This window comes from Pelecanus crispus, chromosome 1 (assembly GCF_030463565.1).
Source record: "Pelecanus crispus isolate bPelCri1 chromosome 1, bPelCri1.pri, whole genome shotgun sequence".
Taxonomy (NCBI): domain Eukaryota; kingdom Metazoa; phylum Chordata; class Aves; order Pelecaniformes; family Pelecanidae; genus Pelecanus; species Pelecanus crispus.
The window spans coordinates 15,945,087-15,965,411 of record NC_134643.1 but is presented as its reverse complement, the minus strand read 5'-3'; the positions used below and the strand labels follow the sequence as shown (position 1 = coordinate 15,965,411).

General features: G+C 42.1%; 1 protein-coding gene across 4 annotated transcripts in view; it reads left to right on the top strand.

Moving 5' to 3' along the window:
• Positions 1-6,645: 6,645 nt before the first annotated feature.
• The window catches only part of ATXN7L1 (ataxin 7 like 1), a 120,358-nt gene continuing 106,678 nt past the window's right edge, over positions 6,646-20,325 (top strand). For 3 of the 4 annotated variants that reach the window (XM_075712568.1, XM_075712552.1, XM_075712559.1), the window contains exon 1: positions 6,646-6,844. In XM_075712568.1, coding sequence (XP_075568683.1) covers positions 6,826-6,844 — 19 coding nt within the window. In that variant the 5' untranslated portion in view covers positions 6,646-6,825. The remainder of the gene's footprint in view (positions 6,845-20,325) is intronic. The other variant, XM_075712595.1, reaches the window with a different exon arrangement.

Genomic DNA, 20,325 nt, shown 5'->3' with positions numbered 1-20,325 from the left:
ATTGAGAATGTTTGTGAGGGAGAGAAAATATTGGAAAGGAAGATGGGTCTGAACTGAACTCTCAGAGACTCCTGGCTGAAACCTGAAACTGTTGCAGAAAAAAAATGAAACTGCTTTGCTACTTACAAGCAATTGGTAATCCCCATGTCCAGTGAAGATGCATGTCTGCACTCTACAAAGCAGTCCTGTGATAGACTGATAGTTACCATTACTAGCTTTGGTATCAGAAACACTCCAGCTATGGTAATACAGTAGATAAGATAAGTTATCCTTTTGAAAAGCAGAATAAATTAGCTGCAGTACAGTGCTATGTTAATGCATTTAGACTACAACCAATACTTGAGCAAAATTATTTAGAACAAGCTTTTAGACACTGGAACTGAAGGACATGCAATTTATTTTTTCACAGTGCTTGCATAACTCTCTTGGGTTTGAAATGTGTAGTCACTGTTGACTTCCACCTCTAGTTCATGGCCTTTTTTTGGTAGCATTTTTTTCTTTAAACTTTCCAGAGTTCACTGTAATAAGTTATCTTATTGTGCATTTTCTGTTCATAGATGTATGCAGTATACCTCTCTTTAGATTTCTCGTTTCATCCGATTAGTGCTGCTGCAGCATCTCAAGTATTGTTTTGTTTTGGGTGAAGCAATTTGCAACACTTGTTTGAGAAATATGTTTTTGTTGGGATACAAGAGTATCTCGCTTAGAAATTCTTTTTCAGTTCTCCATTTTTCTGACTGTTTCTTTTTTAAGTGCTGGCTTCTGTGGCTAAGAGGGAACCAAAAGCTTAATTTAGGGTTTTTTTCTTGTGTTATTCCAGAGGACATTAAAATAGATTTCTCTGCTATAAGTGTCTATTTAATACAGTTTTCTAGCTCAAGTCTTCTATGATGGCACTTGCACGGTGTTTGAGACACCTTCTGAAATTACAAAGAGATCAGAAATAGCACAGGGACTGAACTTCTGGCCAGAGTGGCTCTAGGGAGATGGCTCATAGTGGCTTTTACATTTGGCTTGCTAAGTGCTGAGTTGTTTTAATGGCCATCCTGTATGCATCTTTTTGCAGAAAACTAGATACAGGACTTTTTAACTATCTGTTTCATTTAATGAATTTAGCTACTCTAATTATGACATAGCAGACTAGGATGCTACACTGTATTTAAAAAAACGTTTCAGAATCAGTTTCACCAGAGGAAGGCAGGACTATCTATCTGGTAGGTTTTGCACCTTCTCAATACAAACTTCTCTGGTCTCTTTTCCCCTGAGGAGCAGCTGCAGTATTAAATAGAAACTTCATTTATCCACTGTGGAAAGAGAGACTACAGGTAGATAATCTACAGGCTAAAATTAGCAAGAGTGTAAAAATCCACTATAAAAATTATTTGCACACAAGTCAACACATAAATTAGTTTTATACTTCTCAAAATCCTGGAGATTGAAGTTTCTGTACTTCTGTGACTGACAGCCAGCTAGTTTGCTGGTGCTTTTCTTATGCAAACTCCATCACTGACTATCTTTAAGAAAGTCTTGTCATTCATTTACTGTCCCTTTCCCACCAAAGTAGATACCTGGGTTCATAAAACTGTCTGCTATGTAATAGTTCCTGCCATATAAGATAAAACCACTACTGTGGTAAATCCATTGCAAAATAGGATCCTGAGAAGTACTTGCCAAACTGCTTAAATCATAATTTTGTCACAAGAACGTCATATGTTTATAATCTTGTTATGATACCGAAGCCTTATACAGCTGGCTTCTTGTAATACTTTTGTAGCCAGTTTAAAGCCATCTGGTGCGTTTATTGCCAGGTATACGTGATTTAAAGCAGAGAGTCACAAATTTTTGTTGTTGTTATTGTGACTACACATGCACCTTCAGCAAACTCATGGTATTTTCTCAGTGTATGTCAGTGGAGTTGAAATGGAATCATGTCAGTATTTATTTGTACATGGTGACTACATATGATGTTCCTGATAGCCACATGTGAGAATTGCTGGTTTAGTTTGTTATCTCTTAACATTTAGATCCTGAAAATTATATAAATGTTGGACTGATCTCCACATAAGCCAAAGACCGATACACAGCTTTGGATCTCTTCTAAATGTTGTAACTTCTCCCATGCTTTTATAAAGCCCGTCTTTAACTGTAATTCTAGTAAGTAGATATAGGAACATATGATTTTTATCTCCCGGATACTTAGCGGAAAGCTTGCATTTGGAGATTGTATTATTAAAAGACCACTGATATATGGATTAAAAAGATTAGAGCTAAGGTTTCATCCGTATTTTGCTGCTTATTAATTAAAGGCCTTAATTTGCTTATAGTTTACTTTTTTTAATTCCATGTTATGATTGGATCACTGTAGTATTTAGAAGCTGCAACCAAGACCAAGACTGCATTATAATAAATTCTGAAAAACCACATAGTAAAAGGAAGCCCCTACTTGGCAGTTGAAATAAAACAAGATCCACAGGGACTGGGGAGGGAAAGAAGTACCTTTCCTGACTTAATTATTTTTCTATGGCAGGGTGACTTGTTCAAGGTCATAGAAGAATTAAATTTCTGTATTGGTGAGCAGGTGGAAAAGAAACAGAGGATGTTTAATCTGCACGTTCATGTGCAGTTTTTTTACTCATTTCCCGTGGAAATAAGTCTTCTGTGATCATGTTTGTGCCTTTCCCTGCCTTTTTTCCTCTCCACGCATAACTTTTGGATGCATTGATTAATACAAACAAATTTGAAAGAGGAGTAAAAGTCTTAAATAGAATTGTCTCTCTACAAATTTTGTGGAAGCAGATGCCAGGAAAAGGGAAAAAGAAACCATCTGAATGCCCTTGCTACAGTGAAGCTGCAGCCTGAGTTCACATTCACAAGGGACAACTACATATATTCCCAGCCATGGGAAAAACTACGATGTCAGATCGGCTCTCTCCCTATTTTGCTACAGGGCTCTAGAGCATAACGCAGAGTTGTCCATGCTACTACACACACCAGTTTGATTTGGCTGCAATCTGGAGTGAAATTAAGTAGTGTTCTTGGGGAGGAGCCCTGGCGCAGAACAGAGGCGACTTTTCCGCGGCTTCAGAACTTGCACCCTACAAGCCAATGGAGACAAACCAATCTATAGTTTGCTCAGGGATGGGGTTTGTTCTTTGGTGCAGATTGTAGAGGTAGCATAGATGTAATCAAAGCAGAACTTGCACTTTTCAAACAAAAGATGCTGATCATTGGAAAGCCGGGCATATCTGTTCTGATGATTGTAGAACCATTTGTTTAATGATACTGTTGTTCTTGAATACATATGGTAGGGAGGAGGAAAAAATCCTTTGGGAGGGCTTTGGAAACCTTTCTCTCAGACTGTAAGTCACTGGATTGTTTCTTTTTAGGAAGGAATTGGTACATCTTGCATCTTTGATTTTATGCTAATTTTCCTTCATATGGTCTGTTTCTGTTAGAGCCTAGACTGTAGTTCTGCAGTGTGTCATGGTAAGCAGCATGTAGATTAGTGCCATGTGTTGAAGTTGGAAAGTTTCTTCACTTTTTTTGCTTGGTTTGTGGCAGCTTGTATTAAATAGTTTCCCCCTCCCCCTCCCCTTTTTTCTCCGCTGTGTGGTTAGGAATTGCTTTATTGCTTGTGTATCCTGTGGCAGTGTTTAATATTAGTTAGATGTTTGGCCATACATACTTCCCTGAAATCTTATGTCGGTTTTCACTGATGGGGATTTCCTGGGTGCTCACGTGTCTCTTTTGTATCTTCTCTCCTGATACATGTCTTGGGTAATCACAGAAGTGTTATGGATAAGCTGTGCAGTGTAACTTCTTTAATTATAAGCCTATTTGGCTGCTGCCAAGACTTTTGCTCAACTAAACTCGCAGTGAATTAGAGCACAAGTGCCAAACATGGTTGACTGTTAACTTCACATCATTCATCCTTCCTCCTAAGGAGTTCCATCTTGCTATTCCTGACTAGAGTTTTATGTGTAGTGAGCAGGGTTTTCAACCTCAACATAAGCAGTTTATGTCTACTCTTTATTTTTTCTTCTTCATTGATGATTATGTCTCCTTATAATTAAAAACATCAATCACACCCATTCCCAGCTGAATTTTGCTAGACTAAGTTGAGCTCTTCTCATATGATAGACTCGTAATTCCTCTGATCATTCTGATAACCCCTTCCACACTTTTTTGTAGGAAGATTAATTTAAACTGGTGGCTAGAACTGTACTTAATATGCCAGAATAGGTTTTGCAGGGCTTTGTATTACACCACAAATACTCTTCCTGCTTCTGGAAACTCCATGTATAATATATCTAAGGTCACACATCTTATGGCTGCTTCACGTTGGTTGCTAATAAGCCCGCCGTGATTGACTGGTTCTCTTTTGAGGCGTACTTTGGTGAGCCTTCTGCTTTTTTGATCGTTTCGTGTTCCTGTAGTTTCTTGTAGCTAATGTTACATGACTGGAGTCACTCTGGCCAGGCCACATGGTACGAAAGCTTTTAGGCTTGCCTCCGGGTATCAAGGATGGGACTTGTATATTCCAGCTACTTTTTGGAAGAGGTGGAGTGTGAATGCCATCTGTATTTAACACCGCATCTGTTGGCAGTGTATATAAGGCGAAGGGTGTTTGTCCTTTGCCCCAAATGTTTATCCATGTTAGCACTGTAAAGAGCCCAGTCTCAATGAAATTGTAAGAAATTTACTTAAATCCATTGTAGACTGTAGCACCGTGTACCTCTCTGCAGGCAGAGATGCTGACTTCAGCAACTCCTGTCCTGCCCCTCTGGCTGCAGCTCCAACCCTCGAGCGGGCCCTAAGTGCTACTCTTTTTTTCTTGAGCCTAGATTAATTCCATGCTCTGCTTCAGCGTTGTCCCACAACAGTTTGAACCAGCAAAAGGTGAATGGTGACAGAGAGTCTTAAATGAGTGGCTGGGGGGAGAGGCAGGACGGGGAAGGGACCACGTAAAGCCCACACCACCGCTCCGAGAAGTGTCTGTTGAACCATAAACTTCAATCTTCAGCACTCCTGCCGGGGCTGTACAGCTGCATGGAAGATGCTGCACGCGGAGTCGGTGAGGCTGCTTAGATGAAACCAAGTCCTTCACCAGCAGTGTTTATGTTTGGCTTAATAGGTGCGAGCTGGAGCAATAGGCTTATGCTGCAACTCCTTACACAAATGAGGTATGTGGAGTACAAAAATCTTCACGGTAGTGTTACTTTCTATTCTTACCTCAGCGGAGAAAGAAACGAAAAATGACACAGCCCTAGAAGTAAATGAGAAGCGTGTACCGTATCCCGTAGGTTATGTGTAGCGAGATGAAAACCTCGGTCTTATGTGAGAGGAGCGGGACCTGTGCGTTCAGAGCTGCTGCACCGTAGCCTAAAACACCAAACCAAGCGAACACCCATCTGCACCCAGACGACGCCTGCACTCACACAGGGGTTAGGCAGCATTTGGACAACAAAATGGCTGTGGTTGCGGTTATAGGTGATCCACAGGGGCGCAGCTGGAAGGAGCCGGGGGGAGGGGAGCCCCGACACCGCAATCCGGGGCCGCCTCCGGGCCGCGCCGGGCGCAGGGGCCGCGCCGCAACTACCGAAAGCGCGTCCCAGGCACTTACTGCGGGGCGCTGCGAGACGCGGGGCGCGCAACCCCGGGGCGCGCCGGGCCAGCGGCTGCCTTCCCGGCGAGGCTCTTCGGCCGCCGGCCCCGCTCCGCTCCGCTCGGGCGGCGGCGGCTCCGCCGGGCCGGGCCGGGCCGGGCGGGGGCGCGGGGGGGCAGCGCGCGGGCGGGGGGGCGCGCGCGGCGCGGGGGCGGCGCGGGCCCGGCGCCCCCCTCGGGGCGGGCGGCAGGCCCGGCTGCCGGCGGCGTCGCGGGGCGCGGCGCGCAGGCGCGGGGGGCGCGGGCATGCGCGCTGGGCGGCGGGGAGCCCGATCTGATAGGGAGCAGGGGCTGACACTACCCCCGTGTGGGCGGCGGAACGTCCCGAGGATGACGTGCGGCGTTCTCGAATCCCGTGTCTCGCTCGCTCGCTCGCCGCCGCCGCCGCCGAAGGAAACGGGAAAAGCAACAAGGAGGCAGGAGCAGGCGCGGCGCCATGGCGGCCCTGGAGCGGCCCGTGCCCAGTCCCGAGGCGTTCCTGGGCCAGCCCTGGGCCGCCTGGGTGCGGGAGGCCGCCCCCCCGCACGCGCACGGCGCCGCCCCCCCGCACAGTAAGGGCAGGGACCGGCCCGCGGCTCGGCACGCCGCTCCCCTCCCCCGGAGCGCACGCACGGCGGCGGGGCCGGGGGCCGGGGGCCCGGCCGGGCCGCCCCCACCCCCCCCCCGCCCCCCGCTTCCCCGGGGCCGCGCCGCGCGGCGGGAGGTGCCGCCCCCCCGGGCGCTCAGCTGACGCGCCGAGCCCCCGGTGCCATGTGTGCGGGAGGCGCTGGCGCACGCCGTGCCGCGCCGCGCCGCGCCGCCGTGCCGTGCCGCTGCCCCGCCGCTGCCCCGCGGCGCGGGCTCCGCCGCTGGGCCGGCGCCGCGGTGGGGGAAGGGGGCGAGGGGGAGGATGCGCGGCGCGGAGGGGCCGGAGGATGCTGCGGGGGGGCGGGCGGAGGGTGCTGCCGCGGGGGGCCCGGCGGTTCCGCTCCCTGGCAGATGCCTCGACCATTGTGCTTGTGCTGTTGCAAATAGAAACACCGCTCACCTCCTCACCTCTCCTCCCCCCGCCGAACAATAAGTGCACACCTCTGGGCCCTCGGCGCTACCTGACTCTGCTTCTCTTCTGCAGGTGTAGATCTAGAAGAGACTGGAAAGGAGGGTGGAAAAAGCAGGGAGGTTATGAGGCTTAATAAAGAAGGTAAGTGGATAGTGCTGGCACACCTCTCTACCTGTCTGTCTCTTGGTGGCTGTGGATGACTGTGGTTTGGCCTTGACAGGGTAGTCTAATAGCGCGTGGATCTCTCTGCCGTGAAGAATGTTTCAGGGTTGGATACGCACAGATGACTGTCACTGTGTCAACTTCTTTTGAAGTACGAGTATAACAGGTGTACGCGTGCGACTGGCAGACGTGGTAGAAGATAAGGCAATTTTAAGTCAAAAGACAACTACGCATCAGTGGCCATATTGGATTTTTTTTTTGAAGACCCTGTCCTTTCTTGGTGCAACGTTTCACTTGCTCCTGCGTGAAGATAAGCGTACAAACCCGTGCGTCAACTTTAAACGTTACGTTATCATTGGCGACTGGAGTGAAAAACATTTTCACTCGCGGAGGGAAATGGTCTGTTACGATCTTTGAGTTCGTGCACTTTAGCTCAAGTCGCATTTTATTCTTTCATTCTCGCTGCTGAGCGTGACTTACAGTCAACCGAGCGGCCAACGTCTGGTATTATCTTACGTTAGGCTAAGCCATGCGTATTGTGCAAAACCAAATATAATAGGTCATTTGGGCCATAAGGTTTTCTGGTACCATAGGTATGAACAGGCAAATTCCAGGCTAATGGTATTTGCTAATACACCATGCCTGACACAGTTCTGTCAGTTGGGAGAGGAGAAACTTTAGTGGTGAGCGTAGGCAAATCAAATTGACACGTTTTGTTTGTGACGCGTGTTGTTAACATCGCGCTGGGGTAACACCTAATGCAGCTAGTGAAATGGTTTGGGACGTATTCTCACGGAGCTTTCTGTTTGTTTCTGTTCTGGTAAGAAAGCCGTATACATATACCATCTTTCTGTCATGAGAAATATTTCTTGTGAAGTCAGTTCATAATGAACCATCCCATCGTAGTGAAACTTTGGTGTGACTTACTGATGCTGAGAGAAATCCCGCTATTACCTGTAATGTCATAATATATATTCTGAAATGAAGTTAAGTTTCTCGTTATATTATAGTTGTCATTACACGTGCGTTTAATTTTGAGCATCTTGGCAGCTTAAAGGAATCTTATGTTTTCTAAACAAGCTCTTGAAAAAAGAATGAATTAATCAGTAACGTAGATTTGTGTGATAAACTCTAAAATTGCATGGAGTACACATTAAATAAAATTACTTAAACTACCGTAAAACCGCCCTTTTGAAAGACCTTTATAGAGATGCCAAGCTTGATTGTCTTCCTGTCTTGATTCTTACATGCCTGAATCTCTCTATTTTGCCAGCCCAAAAATAAGTTAGAGGCAGAACTGGGATTTTCGTGTAGTATATTTATAGGTAAAAGGTTCAAGGCTCAAAACAGTTGGTGTGTCTGTCAGCAATGTTGAGCATACATTTGATTCGAAAGTAATCGAACAAAAATCTGGCTACTGGAGCTTGGCCTTCATAAGCAGCTTAATTTGTTGCGATAAAATGTTTTGCGCCTAGAAGTCCTTGAACACAAATTCTTCTTATAAGCTTACCTGAGACACAGAGATCTAAGCGCATCCCTTCTCTTAGTCATACCTAATATGCAAATTGTTTCCTAGAACGATTCAGTTTAGATTATCAGCCCTAGTCTCTCATTGTTTGGTTTTGGGGAGGTTAGAGACTCTGTCAAAGGAGCTCTATTTAAACCTACTGTCCAGAAAAATTATTTCCAAACAAAGTGTGATTTCATTGCTGACAATATGATAGTGACAGGTGTGAAGCACTTATTAGCTTTTATAGTACTTGCGTTGTAATACAGTTTAAAAAACCAAACCTGACTGTTATATTTAGAAAATAAAAAGCTTTAGGAATTTTATTGCTTCCAAGTAGTAACTTGCTTTGGATCACTTAGAACTTTCACGAAGTTTGAATAAGTTAGTATGTTGAAATAATTCTACTGTGCTCAATTAAGCAGTCTGTTAATACAGGTGTTTTCACCACACCCATCTGTGTGTCTGAACACCCACTGTAAATCTTCCTTGAGCCTCACTATCCTCATTAACAAAGGTGGGGAAAAATTTGAAGAGTTAGATTGGTCTGCAGAAAACATTGCTCACGTACTTGCAGAAACGTTTGTGCGCTTATTCTGATCTCGCACACATCTGTTGTGTGACGTTGACTTTTTTTGTTTGCTTTGTTCATGGACAAGGGTTGTGGTCGTGGTACGTCTTAATACCAAACCCAACTCATTTTTCTTTGCCATCTTATCTATTTGAGTAGGCCTTCCTGTGGCATTTGTGGTGCCAGGAGATTGTAAGCCGTGTCTTACAAAAATCAGACTTTACGTGTATAAGGTTAACTGGAGGATTACAGACGGACAGGACTTTAAGTATCGAAAATTACTGTCCTGTTTGATAAAGATAGTGTAAAATCTGATCTCATCACATTTACTTCTTGTAGTATTTGTCTGCATTTTGTTAACTTGAGTTGATACGACCGGATTTATGTGGCCATTTCCTTGTAACCAGTTAAGCAAGGAGCCTTTGCCTTTTTAGACTAGTGAAACTCTTTGCGGAGAGGATGGTGGGGGGAAGGGGTGGGAAGATTTGTCTCCTGCAGACCACGACAAGGTGGTTCACTTTGGTTTTGTAGAAAAAAATGACGTCAGATGTCAAAAAATGCTTGTAGCTAGCTTCATCCCTGCGTTGCTGCCTCCTTTCTGGTTGTGTACTGTATGTGTTTAGAGTGATGGGCTGCTCTTCCTCCTCCTGTTGACCCAGGTGGGGACCTGGGAGGCAGCATTCCCCAATGATAGTGCAGAGAAACGCTGCCAAATCTCTGCCTGCCAAAGCAGTTGATGCTTCTTAGCGCATCCTGGGGCAAAGGGGTCGCAGTCTGGCTGTGCTGTTCATTTCTGTAATGCAAGAGATGCACTGAGGCCACGTGCCCCCTGTGCCCCATCTGTAGGGCAGAAGTAAAGACATAGAAATACTGCTTACTGCTTTCCTTTATTCTACAGTGTATATGTAGGCAGCACAGAGGGAGAGAAATTTCCTGAACGTTTGTTCAGTTTTGTAGACAGAATTGCTTTTTGCATGCTAATACTTCCTTCATGTTTTCCTTTAGCAAATGCAGAATGTCCATGGTTGACTTCTGCTGGCATGTAGATTTGGGGAGAGGGGATTACAAAGTTGCAAGTCTTCACAGAAAATGAAAGATTTTATGCATAAATGTTTGTACCAGAAAAAAAACTTATCTGCTTATCTAATCAGGAAGCAGAAACAGTATTGTGTAATTTATCTGACAAATCACTACCAACCAACTGGCTTAGCTAAAAGAGGGGTTATCAGAATTGGAGCAGCATTTAGAATTTGTATTGAATTTTAAAAAGTTGAATGGCATATTTGAAGAACTGAAGATTTTCTTGTAGATAGCATGCATAGTACAAGGAGTCTATATTTGTTTGACGCCTTGTGTCCTGTAGAACGTCACAATAACTGCATGCCTGAGACAGGTACAGTGATCTTTTATTATCAGTCATAACCTGTAACTGAATTTAGATTAATTTTGGAGGCATATGTTTTACTTTATACAATGTTTAAGGAAATAGTAGAAGAATGTGAATTTTGTTGTCTTACGTACAGAACTCTTCCTAATAATTGGTTTAGCAAATGTGCAGACATTAAGTGCCGGGAGTATTTCTAGGTAGGCACAGGCTGTAAAGGAGCAAAAGATATCCTGTGTATCTTCGTGAACTATAGCAGGGTTAAGTATGACCTATGGGATTTAGATCTATATCTGGGTACTTGGTGTCATAGTCAACTGCAGTTTCTCAGTTCAGTGGGTTTGTATTATTGAGGTTTCAGTCTGACGATGTGTGTGTTTTGTCTTAGGTAATCTTTTCACTAACCATACTGACTCATTATTGTTTAGTGTTAAGGATGTTACATAAAAAATTCTATTCTGTTTTTCTGGTGTTGTGATAGAATTCGAGATTCTCTATCCTTATTGCGCAGCCCCAAATTTGACCATTTTACTTGATGATTACACATGCAAACTGGAGTTCTAAATCTATTGGATAGTCGTTTACAATGTATTTTTCTGGTTTTGACTTCTCATGTAAATATCTGATGGAAAGCTTTTTGGTAAATCCTTTGGGAACACCAGAACAAAATTAAAGGGATACTGATTAGTTTTGCTTTTAGTATTTTTTTTATTCTTCAGAAAAATATGTTGATGATTTTATCATTCTTCGTGGAAAAATAAGATGTTAAGGAGGTTGGGAGATGGTAGGGAACACTTGTGTAGGAAAAAAAGCATGTAGCATACAACATTCTACTTTATGAAAAGCAAGAGGAAGAGAACTAAAATAATTTGTGAGGAGATTGTGAAAGAAGAGAAGACGACAAAAACAGCTGGTTAATGTAAGCACAGGGATTGGAGTCGATCTTTTTTATTGTAATTTTTTTGTTTGCTTGTTTATTAGTGGTTTGCCAGTGGTGCTGCTTGTCTCCTTTAAAAACATACCAAACAAAAACTTAAGAATAAAACATTCTTGTTTTTCTTAGCCGCCTTAATCTTTCACCTTTTTGTGGTGGTAGGGAATGTTGGAAAGGGCTGAGAGGGGAAAGAAAATTACAACAAAGTTTTAAACGCTTACCCCAGAAGAAAGAGGTGAGGTTATTGAATTTAGACCACCTTAGCTGGTAATTTGGGGTTGGTTTTGGGTTTGGTTTTGCAGTGGGCAAAAGAGAGGGGTGAATGTTGTATAATTTTCTTTCTCTTCCCTGTAAGCTAATAAAGTCTTCCAGAGATACTGGTTCTTAAACAGATGTAATATTCAGGTGGAGCTTGATGAACGAAAGAACTGAGAATTGGCAGGGTACAAAACTGTGGCTGTTGTCAAGAGAAACTTTTTCTTACCGTTCTTAGCTTTATGCTGGGAATAAGAATAATGAGCAAAGATCCCCCCGGGGGTTTTCTTTAGGATGAGAAATGACGGTGGGATTGAATTCTGGTGTGCATTCTGGTGTTCAAATGCCTGATCAGTTTAGTGCATGATATCTGAGTCCGATTTTTTTTTTTTCTTTTTTTTTTTTTTTTTCATGGACAGCTTCTGCAGGGGGGTGGCGTGGCTCCTGGTTGTGGCTGTCACCTCATTTAATGTGTCTCAAGTAATGGTGACGGAGGAAGAATGAAACATTATGTATGATAGTGCCCAGAAATTTAGTCAGAATTGTAGTTTATCCTCATAGTTACATAGTTATTTTCTGAAACCTGTCCTTTAGTTCATCAACCCACACACTGGATAAAAAGAGTGGAGTAATGGTAATGCTCTCTGATCAGACATTCTGTGTTTTGAATGAGGATTTTGATGTTTTTGAATATGCATCTAAAACTGTTGTTCTATAAATGACTGCTTTAAAAATTCTGGTTTTGTTAGGTGGCACGTATTTTTCTCCCAGTATTTGTGCAACTGTTATTCTGAAGAGGTTAGATCTCCTGTAGTTTAAGGTACTTCTTTTGAATGCTGGTGGGGAAACCATATGAGGTTTTCTGTCAACTGACAGCACTGTCACTAAAGATCTGTCTCTGGCATTCCTGCTACTTGTTGTAATTTATAACAGTACTTGAGAAAGAGGGAAATGACGTGTTTACTAGAGTGTACCCCAAGCCCTGTTGTCACCACAGAAAGTGAAATGACTTGTTCTATCTAATTTTGATTGAGATATAAAAACACATGTGTTTTCTTGTTGATCTGCCTCTGTTTGTGGTTAATAGTTTATAGATTAAATATAGGTTTCCATGTATAGAAAAAGACTACACAAGAGTTGAACCATTTCCACTGTGAAATGGAGTAATTTCCTTGAAATGGGCCTTTTGTTCCTAGTTAATTAAAAATTAGGACATTATCAGGTTCTGTTTTACCTTTGGGGCAAAAAATGTTAGCTATTTAACCAAGGCTGAGGTGTATGAGATGGAAGTGGTGGAAAATCCTATAGAAAACATGTTTCAAATCACATTTTGTTTAAGTTGTGGATCACAGGTCCTGTGGGCAGAAAGCGTAAGTTTCTGGTAGTCCCAGTGGAAGTTTAGATTTATAACACTGCATGCATTATTAGGAAAGATCACCTTCAGTAAAAATAGTGTATAGATATGAGTATTTCTTGAACAGTTTACTCCACCATAAGGTTATATGAGTGCCATGACAACTTGTTATTAAGAGTAATTTTGGAATAACTAGCAAGAAAGATTTTCAGTTTATACAGGCATGGATTAAGTTACTGGATCTCTCTGTCTTCCAAGTTCAACTTGGTGCACAAGTTCTTCAGCTTGTCCTTGAAAAAGCCGATTCAGGAGTTAATGGTGCAAGATACCAGGTGAACCTGGTGTCTTTAGGTAATTTATATGCCAAAAAACCTGTGGCAAATGCTGTCATGGTGCAGTAAGAGTGTTTGACAGAGGTGTCTCAGCAAGTCTATAGCAAGAAGTCTTTGATGGTTCTTTTGCTGGATAAGAAAGACAGAGGCTATGTGAGTAAAATGATCCAATTTTTTATCGTGGTGCTGTGCAGCTGTCTAAGCTGACTCAGATTGGAGATGGAATCCAGCACAGTTACTTAAGACCAATGTGGGGCAAAGGAAAATCAACTATTGCATGCATCATTTATCTCTTTTTTTTTTTTGTATCCCTTTCTATGGTTGAATGTTGATGATTTCAAGGGAGTGGTTTTCTCATAACTTGTTGTATGGCTTATTAAAAGTCATGCTTAAAGCCACTGATGTTGCTGGAGAAGGGGTCTTTTTGGTTGCTCTCGGTCTTGTATTCAATAGAAATAGAGATGCCTTCCTTACTTCTGAAATGTTGTGTTTATTATTCAGCAATTTCCTTTCATAATTTGCTAAGTTATATTAATAATACAGCCCTTAAGCCCAACACATCTTCCTATTTATCTGTGTTCTTGACAGCAGTTAGAATTTAGAATTGTTCGGTCTTGCTGCTTTTTGGTTTCTGTGTGCGTGTATTTATAAAATGTGTGGTGTTTGGCAAAAAAGAAGTGGAGTTCTCCCAGACCAGAAAGAATATCAGCCAGAGGTAGCAAAGAACTCGAAGACAAAAGTTCTAGGTTCTGCACAACTGCTGGTACCAATGTACGTCTAGTGCAGTTTCACTTAATCCCCAGGCCCCTCCTGAATCATCTGTAAAACGGAAGCAGTTGTATTGTGACAGAGCTGCTCACAGTACACAAGGGGTTTAGACTTGCTTCCCTTTCCGTTCCCTTGGAGCAGGTGTTCAGCAGAAGAGACAGAAGGGTGACTGATGAAGTTACATCAAGATGTAAGAATGACTGGCAAAGGGCAAGAGTTCATGGGGTTTGATTCTGTGTGGTGATCTTTGCTGTGCTCTTTTCTTTGTTTGTTTGGTTTATAATTTTTCTCTAATATAGAGTGTTTGATGTTTTCTGCCCAGTCATTCTTTCTCTTCCTTTTCCTGCTGCAGGGGGCTAGACATAAGGGTGGGCAGAGACTGGGAATTTGAAGTTATATTTGGATTGAACACTGCTAACGTCATATACGTAATAGTTGTTGACAGGTTTATCAGAAGTGTCTTCTCTACCAAGACAAAACAGGATGGACTGGACCTCTCCAGTGGCAGAATGAGGTGACTTCAGCTTGTTGTTCTGAGCTGAAATGGTCAGAACGGAAGCAGAGATGTATGGAAGTGTAATTCATCATGTGTGTTCATCTTTGAATCTCTGATAGGTATTCTGTCCTCAAGTGGCCTTTAGGCTGGCCACTTGTGATTGTCCAGATTACATAGATTATCAGGTGGTAGTTAGCATATCTAGTTATTTTTTAAGCTGCTCTTGGTTGTGTCTCATTGAGACAGGATGATACTGATGATTGAAATCTGAAAAGTTTGTTGGACCCACGCTACCAGAACAACCACTGGCAGAGCCAAAACCTTTTTGTTTGGGGCTGATAATGGAGACAGTCAGAGGACAATGATCTGGATGAATATAAGTAATTTATCTGTTACTGCCGTGATTGGGGAGGCAGTATTATTATTTGCATGGTTGTAATGCCTAGCAGCCCCATCAGAGACTAGACGCTGCTGTGCAGGGTACCAGCTCAGGGAGGAAGGGCGTGTGCATGTGTGTGTTGTGAAATCATTGTGCTGCGGAGAACTAATTTTTTAATATATGACAAAGCAGGAGTTTTAATATTGACAAACAAAAGCACTTAGTTGCTCAACATGATAGGTGGTAGACTTTAGCCTAAGCTAAGGTGGCTTTCTTAGAACTGTGGCAAGGAAAGCTTTAAGGTGATGTTCGGAGGGCAGTGAAGTAGTTTTGCAAGATCTTGGAAGGTATCCTTACTCGAGTGTGGAAGTTGGCCTGAATGAAAATACAAGCTGGTTGTTAAAAGCTTAGTAAATGGATACTCGCATCATGAGCCAACTAGAAATGTGAGAAAATGGTGTGACAGCAAGTAGGATGTGGACAGGGTAGCGTAGGTAAGACAGAGGAGCCTGGAAAGCAAAGGTGAGTCCTTCACAGTGTTTAAAGCTGGAATGGAGGATTGTGTGTAGAAGGATGCAGAGAGAATAATGGTAGATCAGTATGACAATATAGAAGAAGCTTTTGGAACAGTGTGAACAAGCAGGATAATGTTTGTCAAGACAAAAAAGAAGAAAATTTTGGTAACTACTGTGAGATGACGGCCCAGAGAAACATTTAGCGCTGAATATGTTTAGAGAAGACTTTGTCCCAAGGTTGCAACACGGGAAGAATCATTTAGATATAGATGTAGCCTGAATGAACGGATCAAGAGAGAAGTCATTGTCAAAGATGACATAGTATTTCATATCTGAATGATGGGCAAGATGATAATGCTGTCCACAGTGATCAAGAAAGGAGGTGGAGAAAAGAGGGTGGGAGAGGTGAGATCTAAGTTCTGTTCTAGCTCTATTGAGCTGAAGCTGACAGCTACTCAGTGGCAAGAGGTGTCAGAAAGATAGGCTGAGATTTTATGTTTAGACATAAATCTACTCTGAGACCTGTCTCTTTAGGAGCTGAGTTTGTGGGTGAAGTTCCCAGACATAAGGTATAAAGATGTAGCTCACTGGAACCTTACCAGAAGACAAAGGAGGAATAAGGAGCCTTCCAGTGACCTGTGAAGGGGTTGGTACAGGGAGGAAGGGAAGCAGGAGAGGGTAGAGTCATGGAAATCAGAAAAGGAGAGTGAACGCTTCAAATGGAGAAATGCATTTAATTTTTATGAAAAACGCACAAGTGTTATAGATGATGAAAATGATTAACTTTTTTTGACGTTGCAATAGTAAAAGGTTTTTGGACATTCTAGTGAAAATACTTTCGGTGGAGTGCAAGGGACAGCTAAAGGGAGTTCAGGCTGAAGTTAGAGACACATTAAAAGTGTAATTTGTTATCAAACAGTTCATAATGAGCTTAAAGGTGAAGGAAAGATAGAAGGAGGTGTAGTTAGAGAAGCAAGTCTTTCCAAACATAGGAAAGACTGATTGGCTGTCCTGCTGTTCTGTCAGAGCAAGAGGAGAAAGGAGATTCCAGGTATGGGGTGATGTGAGGCAAGTGGAAAGAGTGGGACAGATGTGTGTTGTAGCTGTGGTATGAGGAAGAAGTGAGAGCTGTAAGGAAGAGAAAGGGAGTGGGAACAGAGAATGTGAAATTATTATGTTTTCTGGCTTTCTCTTGGGATAAATATTTGCATTCTATTGTGGAGAAGGAAATGGATACAAGAGAAAAGGTTTGAGGAGTGAGTCAAAAGTAGGAGGAAAAAAAGGCTGAAATTGCAGGTGTGGGTTCCACGCAACTGGAGGAATGGCACAGCTTAGTAAGCATCAGGAGAGAGGGAGAAAATGTGCAATAACCTCATTTCCAGATTGGTTTCCTTTTCCACTGCAAATTCTAGGACAATCAAGAATAAAGCAAAGGAAACGGATATTTAAGATGAGTGTGGGTTCAGGATTGGTCGAGTTGGACCTAGTCATGGGAAGGAGAAGCAAAAACCATCAAGGTGGAAACAAAAAGAGCAAAAAATACTGTCAGCATGAAAGAGGATGGAGTTCTGTGTATCAGAAATAATGGGATGGGAATAATGAGCAGTGCTGAGTGAGTAAATTGATGCCATTCAGTATATGCCAGGTCAGCCTTTGGGTCAGGTTCTCGGATGAAAGATTCTTTGGAGATGACTGGAGAGAAGGCTGCTGGCACTTTTGGCTGACAGCGCCATGCTTGAATCCATAACATGCCTTTGAGAAAGTTCAAAGCCTTTAAGAAGAGCAGCATTTTGGAGAAATCCAGAGAATATTGCCTTTTCTCCAAGGAGAGAGAAGAGTGTGTAGACCATGGCATTCTGTGCCAGCAGAATGCTTCTGTGCTTTGGTGACTGGTCATATCTATCGCATCACGTGACGGACATGAAAGTAGTTTGCTTGCTGGTTTCTAGCTCAGTAGTTCTGTTCTTTGCAGTGCATCATAAGTAGATAATATTAGCTATGTGATCTGTCACATACTGATACTGACTCGTGCTTCCTGCTTCCAGAGCTGAGACAAGGCCATAGGATTACATTACCATGGACTGGGCCCTGGCTAATGTCGTACTGTGCAGTGTATCATCAGAGCTTGGGTGCGGTGCTGCAGTAAACGTCACTGTATGGCTTTTGCTTGCCTTGCAGGACAAAGCAAGCTTGTTGCTGTCTGCATGCTACAGGCAGGCATGCTTTATGATACAGCACTTTTTTTTTTTTTTTTTTTTTTCCTTTCCCTGAGAAAGCAGGACTTAATGATTTTTGAGGTGTTCTATGGAATGGCTGTCATTCATGATACAGGCTCCTCAGTGTTTAAGAAGTTAACCTCAGGTTTTTGGATCTCTTTAGTAGATCTAAACATCTAACTGAACATCTGTATGAGGAAAGAGACAGGAAGAGGAGAATGCTGCAGGAAAGAGTTGTTCGCTCACGCACGGAGGATTGAGCTGATCCTTTGACTTGGAAGGTTTTACCCATTCCCTTGCCTTCCTTTCCCAAGCAACTTTCTGCCTGTCCCTGTATGTTATCAATGTTCAGTCACCCCAACAGCTTATACGCGTTGTTTTGCAGAGTTACTGAGCAAAAAGGAAAGAAAAAAGAGTATTCAGATTTTTCTCTTCAGGGTTTCTCAGGGGTTTTTTGTGTGCTGTCATAAAGTTTTGGTTCTATATTCATGCTTTTGTTTTATTTTGGCTTTTTAGAAGACTTGGAAAATCTTGAGCAAATATACTAAGAAACTGAATGCATGGCAATGGAAAAATATACGGAGAAATGGGAGAAAAAAATGTGTAAGCTCTTGAAATTATGGTGAGCTGTGTGTATAGTGCTTTTAATAGAGTCTTTGTACATTCTGTGCTTGGTGTAAGTTTTCTTCAGCTACTCTGATAACTAGCAACACACTGGGTGTGAACGTTACCAAGCCTTGTAGGTATTTAGATTTTGAAAGAGGTAATACAGCTTTACATATTTTCGGGTTTCTTGTTCATCAGAAAAAAATATTCTTGAATGCATCTCTAAAGGAGGCAATCCTACAAGTTTCATATTGCAGCATTTATTATTGTTTCCAGCTTTTCAAGACAATACTGTCTTGAAAAGAATATGTCACTATTCTGACTGTTTTCCAAGCTTTTTGGCAAATCAAAGCTATTGTAAACTTTTATCACTTTCCTGGAAGGTAAGAGTTTATCCTGAATGTGTTTTTGTGGGATGATTTTTTTTTTTTTAATTCTTTGTTATTAAGTATACATTTGGAAAAGTTCTAAAGAGATGCGTAACATGTTCAAATAATGTAACATGTATAAAAGTAGTAGCTCTAAAAAGCAGTAAGATATGGTCTGTATTTCAGGGAGCTTACAATGCGCTTCAGACAAAGCCATAAGCAGTGTGTGTTGTGAAGACAAGTCTATGAATGTTGAAAAATTTCATGCAGACAGCTATTTTAAGGAGGAATTTGAAGGAGGTAGAGAATAACTAGTTGATGTGGAGGAAGGAGACATCGAAGCTGGGAGTATAGTGCACAGGAAAGTAGTGTACAGAACAGATTTCTAGTGAAAGCAGTTTATTTGTTTTGTTAATATTGTCTTAATGTCTTGGAGCTGGAAAGCGAAACTAATTGTGGTTGCCAAACTGCAAAAATAACATAAATATTGAAAGATAAATCTAAACCTTCCTTAACTCTGTTCCCTAAACACGCCCTCTGTTCTCCAAATACTTAAACGCTCCCTTTTTTATTAGGCTTCAACCTCATCTGTTCTCTTGAATGGTGCCCTAATTTTGATACTAGGCAAAAAGTGAAGAAACACATTGTGTGCAACATTTGTCATTCTTTCATACTCCGTCTTTTGTATTAGTTCTTTTATGCCCATTTGTTTGTGTATTACAGGATCAGAGGACAGATAACATGCAAAATTCTAAGCAGCTCTGACTCTTATTATGGACTTTGAACCTTAGAATGAGTCTGTTGTGTCCACATTCCTCTGAAGTTTGAATTTGTTGCAGGAGAACCCCTTGAATGTGGGCTTTTCATGGCAGATTTCTGTTTTTTCAGAGTGCGCTATGAAAATAATATACAGAAGAAGTGCTTTTAAAAGCTTGTTCATTTTAGTACTATGAGGTTGTGAGACTTCCCCTGTGTTCAAAATCATGTATTAAAGCGGCTTTGAAAAATAGTCGGGACAGTGTGTGTATATCCAGAGGAAAGGTATGAAATGTGATTCCTGCCTACAGCCCACCTAGCAGTGTGAGGAGAGGCAGAGGGAGCAAGTGAATGGGAAGAAATCGTGAGAATAAACAAGTTGACTACTGATAATGTTTGCAGATCACCTTTCATTGGAAAAAGGCCCAAAGTGTTCTACCACATATGTGCAGAAATTAATCCATTTGTCACTGAAAGGGGGCGGGGGCATGTTTGAACGCAAATATGGCTGCTGCTGAATGCCTAATCCTACCGCACTGGAATTAAATGAAAGAACGCTGAAAGCCTACTGTGTACTGATAGGGTATAATCCAGTCCTCCCTGAAATATGTTATTGCATAATGGTTTGGAAAGGAAAGGAAAGGAACCATACCTTATTTCTAGATTACAAAGAGTCTACAGGTACATAGAATGTATTTATTTACAAAAAGAAAAAAAAAAAAAAAAAAGGCAAAATGACCAAAGTACGTTACCTTTCCCTGTGAGAGGTCATGGCATACTCAGTAGTGCTCTGTTTACTGGTTTCCAAAAGATGATGCTCCCATTGGCATCAAATTTTGCTCATTAAAATTGAGCAACAATCAAAGACTGCCATATTTTGAAATATCTTGTTGGGGTTAATCTTTCTACCAAAGAACAGTTACCCAAACCAAGCTTATGAGAATAGGCTAGTTCTTGTTATAGCAAAAAACCCACAGTACTTCACAATATTTTAGCAAGTCACCACAAATACTAGTATG